The 17,270-nt window shown below is 40.2% G+C and overlaps 1 protein-coding gene across 16 annotated transcripts in view; it reads right to left on the bottom strand.

The window, feature by feature from the left end:
* Nucleotides 1-17,270, bottom strand: part of LOC117602933 (uncharacterized) — a 39,337-nt gene that overhangs the window by 17,528 nt on the left and 4,539 nt on the right. For 4 of the 16 annotated variants that reach the window (XM_034321523.2, XM_076691255.1, XM_034321528.2 and 1 more), the window contains exons 2-5: nucleotides 9,589-9,780; nucleotides 9,312-9,415; nucleotides 4,245-4,418; nucleotides 3,637-3,720 (exon numbers count right to left, since the gene is read on the bottom strand). In XM_034321523.2, the coding sequence (XP_034177414.2) occupies nucleotides 3,637-3,720; nucleotides 4,245-4,418; nucleotides 9,312-9,415; nucleotides 9,589-9,780 (554 nt within the window). The other 12 variants (XM_034321524.2, XM_034321525.2, XM_034321526.2 and 9 more) reach the window with 12 other exon arrangements.

Here is a 17,270-nt window from a genome sequence, read left to right as displayed (position 1 = left end):
ACTTGTGAATGTAATTAATTGTCAAAATTAAGTACATTGTGTTACGGTTGATGATTTAATTTTTTATCCATGATAAAAATGTAGATCGAAAGCCCTCGATCGAACTTGAAGAAAATCAATTCCCAATTCAAATTAATACCGCAAACAATGTTCAAATCGGTACTCTTCTACCTGACTGATTATCTGGATCGCGACACAGGTTCTATCTTCCTACGTTCTTTCCGCCGCGAGACTATCTTATCTCTCAAGGGCGCTGTTATCCAACCAATTAGTTGGCCCAGCCAGTGCAATTACGTTCTGATCGTAAATGAGTACAACACCTTTTCTTATCGATTATCGTCTTCCTCCATTACCGCGTAAACAACTCGGTTTCTCAATGATCGTCAAGGTCTCCTCGAAGCTCAATTAATTAGTTTCTAATACGATCGGTTCCATGGATTCGTTCGAACCATTTCTCTCAAGAGTATCGTTGATGACTCGACACTGACGTTCGGATTTCTATGTTCACATTTACACGCTCTCCACGATAAAAGAGTTAACCAACGCACTAAGGATTCACTGTTTCAAGGGTGACACGATCAAAGGGTGAGATACCGTTTATACGACACCATGGTTGAATCGGTTCGCTAAAACGCGAATCGGTCAATCGTCGAACCGGCTAAAAATCTTTGCCCACCGTCTGTGTGTGTGTAATCGCAGGCCTGCGCTGCTCGCGACTGAGCCTTTACCAAAGCGGACTGATACGCGCGCGAGCTGCGTACCCCACATACGCCTCACTATACGGCTTCCTTCTAGTGGGGGATACTTTTGCGAGAGAACCTACATGCCCTGGCGAAAACGCGAGCGGATGACGAGCGGGCATCAAAGCGAACAGAAAGCCGAATCTAGCGGATCGATGGTGTCGGGAAATCGAATGTAGAACGTATGGTGGAACAGTAGAGTGGATGACGAAGAGCCGAACTGTCTTTCGAGCGGGAATCGAGGGGGTTTCAATGAATCGGATGTTAAATCGCGGATTTCAATGAGTCGCCCGCCTTATTTCGGTTTCGATTCAGTCATAGATGAATCATTTTATCAGTCAATAATAGCTGAGATCAAAATCTAATAATAAATTTCCGTTTGAGATAATGGAAAGCGTATGGGTAAATATTGATTCGATAGATAGACTGGACAATTGTTTATTTCTTAGGAAAATATTTAATTTATTTGACGATCCCTTTGGCGGTAGGCAGATTTCTTTTCGAACAGTGAATGATCTACAAATGCAATCGACTTTCTTATCAGCTTCAATGGAAGATTTTCAGACGCACAGAGTGATTTTTAAAGACAAGAATGGTATTAAACTCGAAGATGTGCATTAATTGTCCTGATCTCTCGAAGCAGAAGGAAAAAAAAAATGATCTTTTCCGGAATACTGAGGAGGCAGACTTTCCTGTGGATGTTGACTGACTCATTTCCTTACGTAATTCACAAACGAGCCACGATTGTCTGAATAAAGATTATTGTCCTAAGATTGTTACATCCTCTATTGTTTCGCGTTATAAGCCAAATTAGATGTTCGTCCTTCGATCGAAGAATGATGGGACGATTCGTTTCTTAGAATACGATGGATATTTCGGCACGGAAATTGGTCGTTTTATTGTTGTACCTAATAAGAGATGAATTATCCGAGAGTATAATTCTTGGACACTTTAGAGCAGGCTAATTTCTTCCCTGCCAATTCTGTTAGCTAATATTTAGAATATATAAACACGAATAAAACATGCCCCTAATCGAAGGCTAATTGTCCTCTGCAAAATAATTTTATCTTGAAATAATAATACCTAATTCAAATTTTCCCGCGCAAACGTTCGCGATCACGCGATAGAGCCAGACTCTTATACTATCCACCGATCACTAGAAATCTTATAAGAATAACGCAATCTGATTGGACGCACCCCACCTCAGCTCGCACGTACTTTCGATCGTGCCGTATGATTGGTCGAAGCGGTCGCGTCTGATATTTATACTTGATGTCACGAGAGTGCATAACTGCGAAAAGACCAGTTTTCGTTCTTTTCTGCGCATTGTCGCTCTGATTGGCGATACTTCCAGCGGAAGTGGAAAGCGATTGGCGGATAGCTTTCCCCCACCATCGCCGCGTTCCCCCACCATCTTCCAACCTGCGCGCTTAGTTATGGACTCTTGTGACATCAAGTATAGACTCGCCTTAAACTAAGGGGTCAGTCGACGTGTGTGTAGTATCTCCTCTCGCCCCTGTGCCGCCCCGCGAGACATCTTGTCATCGGTGGATAGTATATATATATTCAGCTTTTTCCTTGCGCTGTCAGTCTTCCCTGGGATGTCTATAGGGAAGGTGGACTTCGACTGCGGTTATACATATGTACATCTTTTGTATACCTTCTGCATAAACCATTTAACGCAGCGATCGGTTTACCATGTAAACACGTGTCTCAGGTACACTTGCTGCTCGCTTTTCATACGTCGAAGAATTCCTGACGAACGGTGCCTTTTTATGCATGCCGGTCTCGGGTCACGGTAAAACCGAACGAAAGAAAGAAACTTATATTCCAACGACGTAGAAATTCAATCGTGTCTTTCGTTCGTAAATTCGTCGAAACGTTACGAACGATCTTGTGTCGTCGTTCGAGAAGAAGAAAAGAGTTGTGAACTTTTGTCACGATCTTCTTTCCATTGTCGATCGAGTTACAAGTCATTTCGACTGATTCGAATCTCCTGACCGCTCGGAGGTCATCAAGTCGAATTTATATCGATGAAACGGCAACTTTGATGCCGCAAAAATTGTCCGTCAGGACCGTGCGAAAGTGTCGCCCCCGTTTTCGTTTCAGTTATCGTTGATCTATCAAATTCTACGTTTTCTATTTTTAAATTCCCCACTCTGATTTCTATTATTCAAGTAATGATTCGATGCAATTGCTGGAACGCGAGTCGATTATTCACCCGCACGATGATTAGGGAAACTTTAGGTTTCTCTTTCTTTAAAGAGAATTTTCGAGGAAGTTTGATACGAGTCGATGGAAAATGCTTGTGGGAAGAAAGATCGCGTCAAACAACGACCACGAGCGACAATTATAATTTCTGTGTCGCTTATGTAAGAAACGAAGCTAGGCCACGTTCCAGCGTAATCGAATGGCTGCTGAGAGAATGCAAATACCAAGTCAATTGTTAATGTCGTACGAGGTAATTGGCTGATGTTTTGATCGGCTGATCGAAGGATCGATTTTTCTTGACCGCAATAAAATTTGTTTTCCAATTCGATCTCGATTTATTTCATTTGAAATGAATTGTATCATTATATATATTGCAATACGTGGAAGTAATAAAAATTTGTTTATACCAAGTTCACAGGCAGTAATATTCTGAAGGCTGTTTGTGATAAAACAGAATTTATTCCTCTTTGTCATCTTGTTTGTTCGTTCTGCAGAATTAAAATTAATGTCAATGGATTTTTCATCTGTTTTCAATTCATGATGAATCTTTTCCACCAACTGTACACACTGATGCCCCTGTGAAGGCAACCTGTGTTACATAGCTGCATCACTTGAATACCTTGTCCGAGGAGCATTTTTCTATCATTTTCAATCATGTATAGTTTAGATGGATACAAATACTCACTTTTTAGGGATAATTCCAGAGCCACGGCCAAACGTGTTAGAGCATCGACCAAGGGTACATTATACTTTTCCAAAAGCTTGTCATCTGTTAATTAGCGTTAGCCAAAGTGTTAGTATAAGTAAATAAAAAGTATCAATAGATATCATGATTGTTTCTTCGATGATTTTCAATCAGGTTTAATTCTTATTTTGTTTTATTAGAACTTTATACGTAAAATGTCGAGGAAACAATCGAGCTATCCGAGAGTTAATTGCTAAGTAACGTAATGTCGCGTTTTAGAAAGGCATAGAGGATTAAAAGTAGTCATTGAAATGCTTGAAAGTTAATTGCTGACTACAGTACAGAGCATCGTATAGAAATATTGCTTTAGTGACTGAGAAAAGAATTCGACGCGTGTTTTTTCTTATTTCAACAAAGCTTCTTCAACAGATGGCAGCATTGTTTAGTTACATATATTTCAACTTACACTATTACACAATCATTTTGCTTTTAAACTTAGAATATTTCAATCATTTCCTTTCTCAATCACTTCAGATTCAGAGAGATTAATTGCTACTTACGATTTATTTAAGAATAGAAGGTAGTAGAGGCACAGAGTTTGTTCGTACTTTTTAACTTACATGCTGGATGATCGTATAATCGATCGATCGGCGTGTCCTCCACGCTACCGATCAATCCTTCGATTATCTTTTCAACAAAATCGCGAACCGTTTCCATCGTGTTCGCCTCTTCTTCCTCCCTGGCCAAACACGAGCCCGAACTGGTAGCTGCATTTTCCACTCCTGAAAAGAAATTCAATCGTTAATAAAATACTTGAATAACTAGAATTTAGTTGCATAATTTGTCTTCGTTCTCTATGCTTCAATGATCAGCGACTTGAAAACGGAAACGAGATAAATTAGAAGCGATAGTACACCTCGCCCTTCCCTATAGGCATCACCGGGGTGAATGACAGTGTGTAGGGAGGGAGCTCTACGTATAGGAGTCTGGCCCTATCACGCGACTGTATACATTTGCGCGGGAAAAATTAAAATTAAAATTCTGAGAATTCCTGCTTCCCCTGTATCGCCATTTCTCCTAAGGAACTTTGATTTGATCGCGAGTGTACATAAACTCCTTCAGTGCAATTAATTTTAAATAATTGTTGCAAAAAGAAATGTAACTGAGATTCTCAATTAACATACAGAAAAAAAAAGGAAGAAACAACTTACTCATTCACACGGTCAAGACTTTCTCTCAAGTCAAGATTCCTGTACGATTCACATCGCGGATCGCGCGTTTTCCAAAACTCGTTTATCTAACGATCAGATTTGATGCCGATTCGAAGGATGAAACGCGTCAACGATGCGCGGCGATCGCGGATCACTGTCCAACTGACACGGCCGAGCGCTTTCTAAACGAAAGTATCGACAACCATTAAAGATCTACCACCGTATTCCTTTTTTCCCCCTGGTGTTTGTAACCGCATTCTCTTAGGCGAGTACCGCAAGACCGGTATATTTATCAGTTATCACACGGCTTCGAGGCCGCTCGAGCGCGAACAGACATCGATCTTCGCTCGAGGATATTTCGCTCCGAGTCCCTCCTCTTTTCTTTTTTCGTTTATTTCATTTACATCTGTTTTGGATCGCAGTCTATTTTTCTAAATTTCTAATTAGGTTTCTATTGATTTTTCTATGGGTTTCTTGAAGGATCCCTTTTAGCAAAGCTTTTGAAAATGTACTTGTGTGGAAGTATCACACTTTGGGATAAATTTTTACATAAACTGGAATCTGTATCACATTTTATTATTTTTCAAAGCACTTCGAATCAACACGCAATTTTTTGAATTTTCAATGAAATTCACCATGAAAGGAGCATCGCACCGTTTCACATCCTTCGAAATATCTTTCTTAAAGATTCCCACGAAGCACCTGGAAGGTTCTCCGAATGACCACCGGTGTTATCGGGAATATTTCGAAGATTCTCGAGAAACTCTCGACCCGTTTCACACGTCGTACCTTTCGGAACGTCCCAGTCACTTTTTCCCTTGCTCTCGTTCCACAACTTAATACCGAGTTACGTTTTTTTTCCTTCTTCGATGCTCGTTTTCAGTCTCGATTAGGTAGACGCGACTTTCGCGCGCTTCCACCGTCCTTGCGTCTTGTTTGCCATTTTCTAAGCTCGCCAACCGGTTGCGGACTCTCTAATCGCGACAAAAACCGCCGGCCGCCATAACGATCTCGTCCGTGTCAAAATCTAGAAGCGTATACGAAATTGTTTCTCAAATTTTTCGTCCGTCCACGAGAGAGCGGATCGACGACCTCCCGGAGGACCGTGACAGTCACCTTGCACTTGCACAATTCTTCGCGGGCACACGTTCGATAGAGGCGATCGTACGGTTCGAGGAAGGTGGAAAAAAAAATCGCGTTCGTTGACGATGACAGCCGGGGAGGATGATTCTTTGGACGCGAGTAACGGCGTGTCAACGACTCGGTGAAAGAACGATCAGAATGGAAAGATGATCGCGAAGAGAGTGTACGGCGACGACGTTACTCCGGAGAGTACTGGAGCAGAACTGAGCTTCTCCAGCTGGGACCCGCGAGACAATAAGAACGAGCGGGACGGGAGAGTTCCGCTTCCAAGGGGGCCGAAAACCGATCGGAATTCGGGGCCCGCTGCCTCCTAATCGATTCCCCGGACGTGATTACAATTTCTTTTCTACCTTTTTCTTTCGTTCTGGAAGCTTACCAGTGTTGATTATCGCAATGTCGCCTTGCATTATCGTTACGGTATCGATATTAAGTGAAAAATTGCAGAATTTATACCTCTCCTCTTTCTTATTTTCATTTCTGAACGCGTAAGAATGCGAAATGTCGTTCCTTAAAGAGTTGAAACCGCGAGGACGGTTCAGATAGTCCCGTGGATCTGGTTTGCTGAAAATTTGCACGATGGAATGCGACGAGATCGTCGCTCGTTTCCTAGAAGAAATAACGAGCGTGGATCGTTTCGGCTTTGGTAAAAAACGAAGAACAGGGACAACGGTGTTCACCACGACACGGTCTGACCATGTTTGGTGAAAGAACAGATCCTTGGAATAGGCCGTGGTTAGTTGTAAACGAAGAAACCTGATGTGCAACTTGGTATAAAGACTCGTCGTGGACCAGTCTCGACTCATCCTTGCCTTTCTCGGACGGTTCATAATTTTTGCAGCTCGAAAATCTCTACGTTAATTGACCGTCCGATTAACAATCAACCGATTGCTCGAGAATTACATTATACAAGTTCCTACTTACCTGCATCTATATTTAATTTAACTGAAAGAGATTTCGTATGATTAACCAGTTAACTAGTTATTTAATTACTTAATATAGTTATCTATATCGCCATTTTCCCTAGGGAAGCCTGATTTGATCGCGTGTGTACTATGGGATGTAATTATGTAATTTACTAGATTGACAAGTTAATTAGCGGCTGATACATTTCTTTAACTTCAGAATTATTGATCGAAACTTTGAAAGTTCTCAGAATGAAATTGTAGTGGTTTCGATACGAGTGACCCGTAAAAATGAATCTCGACGAGCCGGTTACCGGTAACGGATCAAGGGATCGTAAATCGTATCCTGTTCGCGACGTGCACGCATTTTTCTGCTTCTTTTATTTTCCCCAGGAACGAAGAAAAGCTAGTTTCCACGAGAAGAGGCGGCGCTATCCGCTTCGCATCTTCTAGATGCGCTCGTTCCCGATCAAACGGTCTGATACGATTCACGCGGAAAGATCGTAAGCTTGTGCAACGAACAATGAGCATCGGCGGGAATCTAGCGTGAGATATTTTTCGAGCTAGTTCTTATTGTTGCTCTTCCGTTACACGACTTTTCTGGTTAAGAACAAGGACGATCGTCCACCGATTCAAGATATCACAATGGTCCCGAGGCACGATTCCAACTGGAATCAACGTCAATTAACATTTCACTCGGCGACTTTCTCAGACTGCTATCCGGGCTAATTTCATTTTTCTTTCAGTTCTTTAATACCCCTCCTTGATTTTCACCTCTATTTTTGTCGATCTTGATACCCGTGCGACGTTTAAGCGTCGTTTAAGACGGTGACGTTTAGTAAAATGGCTCGACAAATTGTGCTGATTTCTTATCTACCGTTGTTTGAACATGTACCTAAGTTTCTTGGATTGCTAATATTATCGATAATGATGGTTATCTTGGATGGTATCTAGGATGAAGATAATCGAAATAATAACATACTTTTGTGATGGGAATAGTAGTGTTGTGTTAATAATTGTAGCTCAATAAAAGGGATAATTGTAAATTTGAGTTGGATAGGTAAAATGCAGTATTCTACTGAAATATCATATTTAGGTAATAGAATTTTTATATAATAGGATGCTCGAATAGGGGGTATTTGGTATCTTCTTCTTTACTATGATAGCACCTTCGAATAATGGTATCTTCAATTGATGGTACATTCCAATCATAGAATCTCCGAATCATAGAATTTTCGAATAATAGGGCCTCCGAATGATACAACCTTCGAACCCCAAAACCATCGAACGATAAAACCCCGAAATATCAAAACTCGCAGCATCCCAGTATTTCGATTTACAGAAATTCATTGGAGGTTCGTTTCGTTTGTCGCTCGAGTCTCTGAGAACAAAGTCGCAATTAATCCTATCCTTTTCTCTGTATGCACATCGTCGATCGTTCACCGCGCCCATACGATTCAACCTGCAAATCAATTTTCTCTAATGGACTAACAATTGACCGCGTATCGTCCTGGAAACGTATTCCGTGCACACCACGATCGTGGACAATCCTTTTTCGAGCATCTGTTTCCGAGAGACTGCATTAGCGAGGAACACGAAGGAATGCTCCACCCTGCCTCGTCTTTGAAACTGCATTATTTATAAGGGATCGCGGCTCGTGGATGTCGAATCGATTTTCTCGAGGACACGACCAGGAACATCTTCGTTCCCTCCAAGTTGTTCCAAATGATCGATGCTTTTGGAATCTCTGCTTGATCTACTTTCATTTGCATTCAACATTTTAATCCGGATTCTAATTTGAGAATTTGGGATTAACTTGTTCGAGACTAAAATATAGGCACAATCGCAATCAACTCAGGTTTCCCACCAAAAAATGATGATGTCCTGTGATTGCACCTTTCCTCATAGCCAAATCCATTTTGTCTGATCGAATATTTTAATTTGAAAATTTCGAACCAACTTGTATGGATTCTGTTTCGACAATTTTATTTTCTGCTTGATAAATGTTACCAAGGTGATTTTTACTTCAATGCACGATTATAATAGATAATGGCCTATTGTGCGGAATGATTCATACATATTTGTACACGCCAGGTACTTTGAGATTCTTGGAAAGATGGTGATGTCATATTTTGTTTTCGAATATAAAGTGTGAAAACTTCATTTATCTTTTAGCATTCATTCGTTTCGTCGGTCGTATAAATAAAATAATAGAAATATAAATATTGTTTTCAAAGGAGCAAATTATTTTCACAAGGCAATCATGTTTGTCAGGACTTTAGAAAGTCAGGGGCATTTTTTTTATCAAGTTCCAGACTCCCAAATTAAAATTCTAAATTTTCATAAGAATTGCTAATTTGCATACTTGGAAAATTTCTCGAATCTTTTATTTTTATCTATAATAAATTAATAAACAAACCTGTCAGGTAAACCTGTGATTTTGCCGTATTGAAGTATCTTTCCAAATCCGCCTCGTCGATCTGTCCACCGTAATCCTCGAGTCCGTTCTTCTTCAACCAGAGTCTATCGAATTAGAATTTTTCCATTAAGAAAATAAAGAACAATTCATCGTACGACTAGGATTAAGTAACGCGCGGCGTGTAAGCTCGTTAAGATTCTAAAAAGAACTAGTTTCAATGAATTAACTAGCTCTCGGTGCAAACTTGTGCAATGGAATATCGTATCTTTGTGGGAACCTTTGTTGATGGCAAAATAGACAATGCCAGGCGTTATCTGAGGTGTCCCAACGAGAACAGCTTTTCCTGCAGGATCTTCCACCGCAATCGTTGCAACGTACACCGCGTCCTAATAAAAATGGTCTCAGGCAACAGGAACAACGATTGTCATCCACTGGTAACTGTCTTTCCTCTTTCGAACCTCCAGGCTTCCTGAAAAATACAATATAATTCTGGATTATTTATTATTTCAAGAGTATTGAATCACTGATTATTCATATAAACCTCTTGACCTTTATATACAGTCATTTATTATTCCTTAGTTATCGAATATCAGTGGATGATTAACTATTCATTTTGTTACATTGATTTCTGAATCTTTTCATTAATTATTCATTATTTTAATACAGACATAAGAGAAATTGTAATATTATCAAAGTATTAATACTGAGACAATTTTTACATTTAATATAGCTTAAGATTCTTTTAAAAATTAGACTTCTTATAAATAAAAAACAAGGATTGATAAGAAAAACTTGTACACATTGAACGAATGGAATCGTTTTATTGAACAGTAATTTTCGAATGAACGATAATGTTTACATATTCTTTTGCGAATACGTCATAGGTACACTCGCGATCAAATCAGATTTCCTTAGGGAAATTGGTGTTGCCTCGAGTTTTCACCCTTCCCCTTAGGCATCCTTGGGGAAACTGACAATCTAGGGAAAGGGTTCCACATATACAGGAGTCTGAGGGAAACCTTATTTGATCGTGAGTATACGTTACATATCTGGTTACACAAAGATCGATCAATCTCTACAATCGATTACGTTTACATTCTGTTGCAATTAACTTGTCTCGAAACGCTACGCGCCTCGCGAATTGCACGCGTAACTGGTAACATGTTACGTGCTGTTGCGCAACAACGGGTTTAAACAAATACACTTTCGAAATGCTTTCTTGTGCATTAAATCCAGCTTGCTTTCCTCCAACACCATTTACGTTTACGCAATTTTTTATCTTAGGATGTTTTCACGCTTAACCGATGACGACGATTATCGTACAGAAATCGTAACTAGGTCAGAAATTCAAAGATTATATCTGTTGTTACTTAACCCTTTCGATACGGTCAATTTGACTGATAAATTGTTTATCGTGTACACTCGCTATCAAATCAGAATTTCCTAAGGAAAACGGTGATGTAGGGAAAACTGGAATTCTCACAATCTTAATTTTGATAATAAAAATAATTTAGAAGAAAGGTAATTTAAGTTTTAATTGCTAGATGTTATAAAATTTAGTATGTAATTGAAAATAAGAAATATGAAAGTAAATGTTTATTCAAATCTTCCTGCGTAAACTTTTATAAGCAAGTGATGGGGTGACATAGACTTATACATACAATATGGGATTTCATTCGCTAGATTGTCATTTTTCCCTTGGATGCCTAGGGGAAAGGACGGAAACCTAGGGCATAATGGGAGATCTCATTTGATTTCAAGTGTACCAGACATTTTCATTCATATACCTATCTAAAAGGAGAGTCCTTTTAGCACGATCGATAGTTTATTTGATTATTCTCTGCTTTTCGTCGTGTGTTTAATGGTGCATAATGGCTCCTCGTAATAGAATTTTCACTCTCGTTCGATTATTCTTGGAAAGGTTACGAAAACGACCGAGTTACTGTATTTCAATTATTCATGAAGTTCAGCTATGGTGGAAAATATTTAAAATCTCTTTTGATGAATAACAAATGTGTCTATTATTGAAATTACAATTTATATTGTACGATGTTTATGAAACGATAAAATAATTGATTTCCAGAGTAATCTTTCAGTGATCTACTTGTTGCGTTAATAAAAGAATCGAAAGGTATCATTTTAAATCGTATAACTATTTAAAAGCTTCAAGCACTAGTGATACAAATAATAATTTTCTAATAGCGGAGCTAAAATAAAATATTTTTACAAACAATCCAATCACTGGTACCACGAGTTACACCACAACCACAGGATTACGACGTTCGCCATGTTAAGCCTTCTCCTCGAATGCAACGCGATCGAGGATCAATCCTCGCGATCGAAGAAAGTGGCAGCAGCTCTCAAACCGGAATGGCTGTCCTCGTCTCGTTCCATGTCGGAAGTAACCACCTTCACCACGACCACTTCGATGGTGATCAGCAAGAAGAGCACCATAAACGTGGCCATGTTATACTTCTCCTGGCCCGGGACCACCTTCTCACCTTCCAACAGCAATGTTGAGATGATGCTCGATACGCAAGCCAACATCTCGCTTCCTTTTTCGCTCTGGACGCCTTCAACTTCCGCTTCATTCACTTCAACTCTCCCCTCGAGAACTCCCGGCGAGAATGATCGAAAAAATGCGATAATGATTCCTAAGTCATTAATTCATCGAATAAGTACATAAACGGAGAACATTAGTTTTTTTTTTTAATTTCTCAATTTGCTCTTTAAACTGCAAATAATTACTTTTAATTATCTGCAATTTCAATGTTATTACTCTGTTTACTGTTCACGGTCTTCGAGATAAGTTATTGGTATTACAAGGATCGATTCTAGATCGATTACAGCATCCTTTGATCATAAATGGTGGCTCCATCGATGGCATTTTTCTCTAACGATCTCTTCTTCGTTATTCACAATGGTGAATTATTTGATCACGTTTCTAATTTCACTGATTCATCAGAGATTCCATATTCTTCGTTCATTTCACTCACATTCGTTCACTTACTCGTCCATCTACTTCTACTTCTCTCCAATTACTTCAAGATTCTTTCGCTCAATATCCGAACTTGTCACGAAACTTGAAAGAAATTCTCAGATTGCTTCCTTCGAAAAATTCTGAAGTCCTTCGAGAAACTCTTCAGGAACTTCCTCTTCAGGACGTTGTAGGAATATCAATCGAAATCGGGTCAATCCCAAGGATCCTCACGAACGATATCAAAAACTCTTCGAACAATATACTCTACGATGTTTCCTTCAACTTGTACGGTGAACCATTTTCGTGTAGACCGTTCTCGTTACTTGGCACCGGACTGCCGGTTCGAAAGTGACAGTGGTCTGGCTGGCGGGGAAACTCGACGTTTATGCGAACCTCTCGATGGTAGGAGATGTCGGCAGGCTCGTCCACGGCCTGTTTCCTCGATGCTGAAACAACGTTTGAGCACCCCTGGACAGGCCAATTAATGAGAACTTTCACTGGATTTCGACGGTGCCGTTTCGCGAACGAGGTAGCCCGTAGGAAAACCGAACTGGAACCCACTTGGACGACTCGAGCCCTGCGCGAGGATTGATCAAGAGATCCTTTGGCTCGCTGTTGTTATAGGTCGAAATCGAGAATGTCTGTGGCTTGGTATCGCGCCGTCAACGTGACGTAATTTTCGAAAGCGCCACGCGATTGTTACGTGGACCATCAACCTTTCACTGGTTCGCTCCGAGACGCTTGATATCGCATCAGGTTTTATTGCTTTGACTTTTTCGGGAGATCTTGATGGAGCTTTGCGCTCTCGAGTTTGATTTGGTACAGTTTGCAGAAGCGATGTAGCTTGGTTAGAAGTTCAATTTTAAGATATACTCTAGTCGATGGTACTAAACAGTTTGCGATGGTTTGACACGGTTTGGTATGGTACAGATGAATATATTCTATTGAATGAGCTTGCCAGAATAATATTTCAGGCCCTTCGAAGGTTTCATGCTAGATTATTGATAGTTCGCAATGGTTTGACACGGTTTGACGTAGTATAGTCTCTGCTCGGAATGAAATTTCAAGGTGTTAATCCTGCCACCAAATCGTTAGTATTCTCCACGAACAACATGTTATGTATCACATCTTAATACATTAAGATTTAATCATGTCACGATTCATTTAAACCTATTTACAATAACACAGGTGAATTGTACCCTTATCTCTGTCAACGATTTACCTAAATCTTGTACTAGTTACACACTTGGTCAGATTGGAAAATTTCCAAGATTCGTATCGCAATCGATTATCTGTCAGCCCGTAGGGTTTTGGTAGGTTACCGATTGCGACATCCTCCGTAGGTTTCTCTGGATGCCTCCTCCTGTGATTAGTGTCATCGATGATGCCTTAGATACCCACGTATCGGTACAGCTGCGAAGATTATACGCGTGAAAGGTATTTGTTCATCTTAAGTTGCGAAACGATGCTGAAGAAACGGATTTAATTAAAAATCACTGGGACCTCTTTAGGTTGACGAACGATCTCTACGAACGACGATGCTGTTAGACGACAAATTAATTATTCGACAAACTTAGCCGTGAGTTTGCATCGATGAGCGGAGCTCAGCGAACCGCGACGCGAATTTAATTAACGCCAGTCGTGTTCTCCAGCTGGTTTTCGTAAACAACGAGACATTACTTGAACGATCGCGTGTCTCAGGTCGTGAGAACGATCCAATTAAGTCTCGGACATACGCAATAAATAATAATGCTCGACGTGTACAGCAAAGTCCCGTTTCTGCGGAAATTGATCCGTCTAGCTTTCCATTCGAATCTCCATCGTCGCAGTGTTTCCATTATCTTTGTCGTAAATTCACGATTCACGATTCACGTGTATTTTATCTTATTTTGTTGATTTCCTCGTTCGGTTTGTTTTTAATCAGAATCCAAATGCTATTTTTGTTAAATTTAACAAGCAATCGAGTTAAAAATAAAATGAAAGATCAAACGAAATCTGATTGCATTATCGAACACTTCCTTCTCTCCATACGCGTTCCTATCAACGTTTCATAAGTCCACGTGCTGCTGTAATCCAGTTACATAACGGTCGTGTAATTTCTTCTATCTCTCTTACATAATAAACGCACTCGCAGAGGTAGCGTCGTTTCGTATTCCTTCATCCTTCGAAATCGATAAAATTAATCGACGGAAGAACTTTAAATAATTACAGTCGGGGTCCACGACAGAAACGTCGATAGACAGAGGAATATTAAACGTGAAAGTTGAAAGTGCGTGTACACGTATATGAATCTTCGATTTTTCGCGTTGGCGTTTCGTTTATGCAATTAACCTGCTAACGACCATCACGATTATCCGCAATTTAATGACCCAATAACCGCGATGCGTGCAATTATTGCGCCATCCCATGTCCGATGGTTAAAGAAAAACCTATGTCATCTAAGGAAATTTCTAATGCAAATTATAATTGATAGAAAATTACAAATCAGCTTAGTCATAATTTCATAATTCTGAATTATTTGCTAAAGTAAACGATCTTCTAATTACTGAACGTGAATTGCAATTCAACCTCATTAACCCCGAACATCATGGTAATATTAATAGTTTAGAAACATCTTAACGGTTCAACTCTTCGCCACTCTAACGGTTACCTTGTTCTTCTTAACATGTTCATTTTTCCTCCCCGACTTGCAATTAACATCGCGAGCTCGTTGAACCGATGAAATTAGGAATCTGGATTCAAAGCAAGGTTCGATCGTTGCGATCCTCGCAATCTGCTGGCCGCTATCATAGAAAACCGTTAACCTCGATCTTTTTGCGATCGATAGAAAGTAGGGGCGTGTTCACGATTAACCGTTTGAATCTTATTTGAATTTTATCACGTTTAAGTTGTTTTGTTGCTTTTACTTTCTATCCATTGTACCGCGCGTTCGCACGGTTGTTAGTTCATTTTTGTGCTCCTTTTAAGATAAAGAATTGCAGATGTATTTAATAAATTTTCAATTAACCCTCAGACGGCGGACCATGGAGAGAAGCTTCATTTTCATTTAACTACGTATTTCATATTATTTTAATTTTCTAAGTTTCACACCGTTCTGGGCTTTATTTCATAAGCGTATGTACCTACTTTCTTATTTTCCTTACCGTTTCTCTCGCTTCCTTCGACAAAGTATAGTTCGCAGAAAGAAAATTTTGATCAGCCGCTTCGCTTCTCCGGGTTTCATGAAGCAGCCGAGAACCCTCTCGCGTTCTAATCACCCGAATATAATTAATAATCCAATCACTACGGATCCCTTTGTATCCTCGATAATTTAACACCTAACAATCTCTGATCACGAACACCAGTGATCAAAGGCTGATCGAATCTCGAAACACCTGAATGATCTATTTTAATCTTACGTCTGACTAAATATGGATAATTCTACTGCGGCGGTGAACAAAGATTCCCGATCGCGTCCGCTGTTATTTCCCATCAAAGAAAAAGTGAAATCAATAGCGATAGAAGCAAAACACACCGACGAACTGACTATCCGCGACACGAAACATCTCGACAATGAGGGAGCCGTTGTTCGGCTCCCCGTACGGTTCCTCCTCTGCTTCCGGTCCCCCTACACGCTGCCCATCGCTATTGTTTAATATGGTTTGATACGTCGACCATTGTGTAACGACGTTTTGCCATTAACGATACCCCGTCAGGTGGCCCGGCTCGTGCATCCCAATGCCGATCTGTTCGATTCTTTCAACGACATCTTTTTCCTTTCGCCTTATCCTCTTCCCACCTGGCGAACTAGGACTCTCGGCTTCTCTCCTGTCGCCGATGCTGTTGAACCGAGGCACCGAGCCACGCATGAGTAATCGTGAGCCGCATACAAGCTTCCGGTCTTGCCACCGATTCACGAACCGACGTTGACCTCACGTGCGTGCCGAGGTTACACGTGGACACACCTGTCCGATACCTGTCTACTCTTCGAAAGGATTTAATGGAATCCTTCTATGGAATGTTGATTCCGATCCTTGGATTGTGATGTAAGAAGGTGAATGCTCCTTTCGTTAGAAGTTGGAAGGACTCTGTGCATCTATTCGGAAAGATGTCGAATTGCGATCCTTGTATTTCACCAAATTAATGGAATAAGGAGTTCGAAATTTTTTCCATTGTCAAGTGGCTTTTTCTTCTCCGTGTATTCCTATCTTTAGGTAAGAAGGATCCATCCAGGAGGTCGGCGACACACGGTACTTAGAATGCAGACTTTGGTGTAAATACCAATATTGGTATTCGAATTTGAACGATTATTAGTTATTACTTCTTGCGGTATTTCTCACTTCACAGCTGTAATTAGAAGCACCGAAATTGTTAATGGCACGATATCAGTCTCATTACGCAATCTTACCGTCCTGAAAATGGATCCTACTGTTGGCAAGGTGATAATTACCAGCATGGAATCTTGCAATTAACGGTAGGAATGCTCCGGTGTTCTATCGGCTTCCAAGTCATTTTTATTTCCTTCGCGTTCTTCAGTAACTTCTTGTCGGTCAGACGAGACGTTTGCAGTTTTTTTTTATTTCACTGATACTTTTATTCGAAAACGTACCGGGAAGATCGACGCTCGGATTAGGAACCAAGTGTGGAGCCTTTTACGTACCCGATCGACATTCAACGCGAATCGTTGTACATTTTGCTAGCGGTTCGTTGAAATTTTTCGAGCGTTAAGAAAACAGTTACCCAACTCTCCACTTCCTCCGCGTAATACGGGAAACGTTTAAGAGAATGACGAGGCGATTGACAATCTGAATTCCAATGAACTCTACAAATCTGCTTGGATGGATTCATTGCTTTGTTTCAAGGTTGTTGGTCTTCTGATGTCTTACACCTTATTTCAAATTAATGAATGCAATTTTTGAAAGGGTAAGAAACAATTTTTTTTTTTTAATTAAATTACACAGAATACACGATATTCTCTAGACTAGTGTAACGACTTAACA

This window comes from Osmia lignaria, chromosome 12 (assembly GCF_051020975.1).
Source record: "Osmia lignaria lignaria isolate PbOS001 chromosome 12, iyOsmLign1, whole genome shotgun sequence".
Lineage (NCBI taxonomy): Eukaryota > Metazoa > Arthropoda > Insecta > Hymenoptera > Megachilidae > Osmia > Osmia lignaria.
The sequence above is the reverse complement of the archived record's forward strand: the minus strand, read 5'-3'. Positions and strand labels throughout refer to the sequence as shown.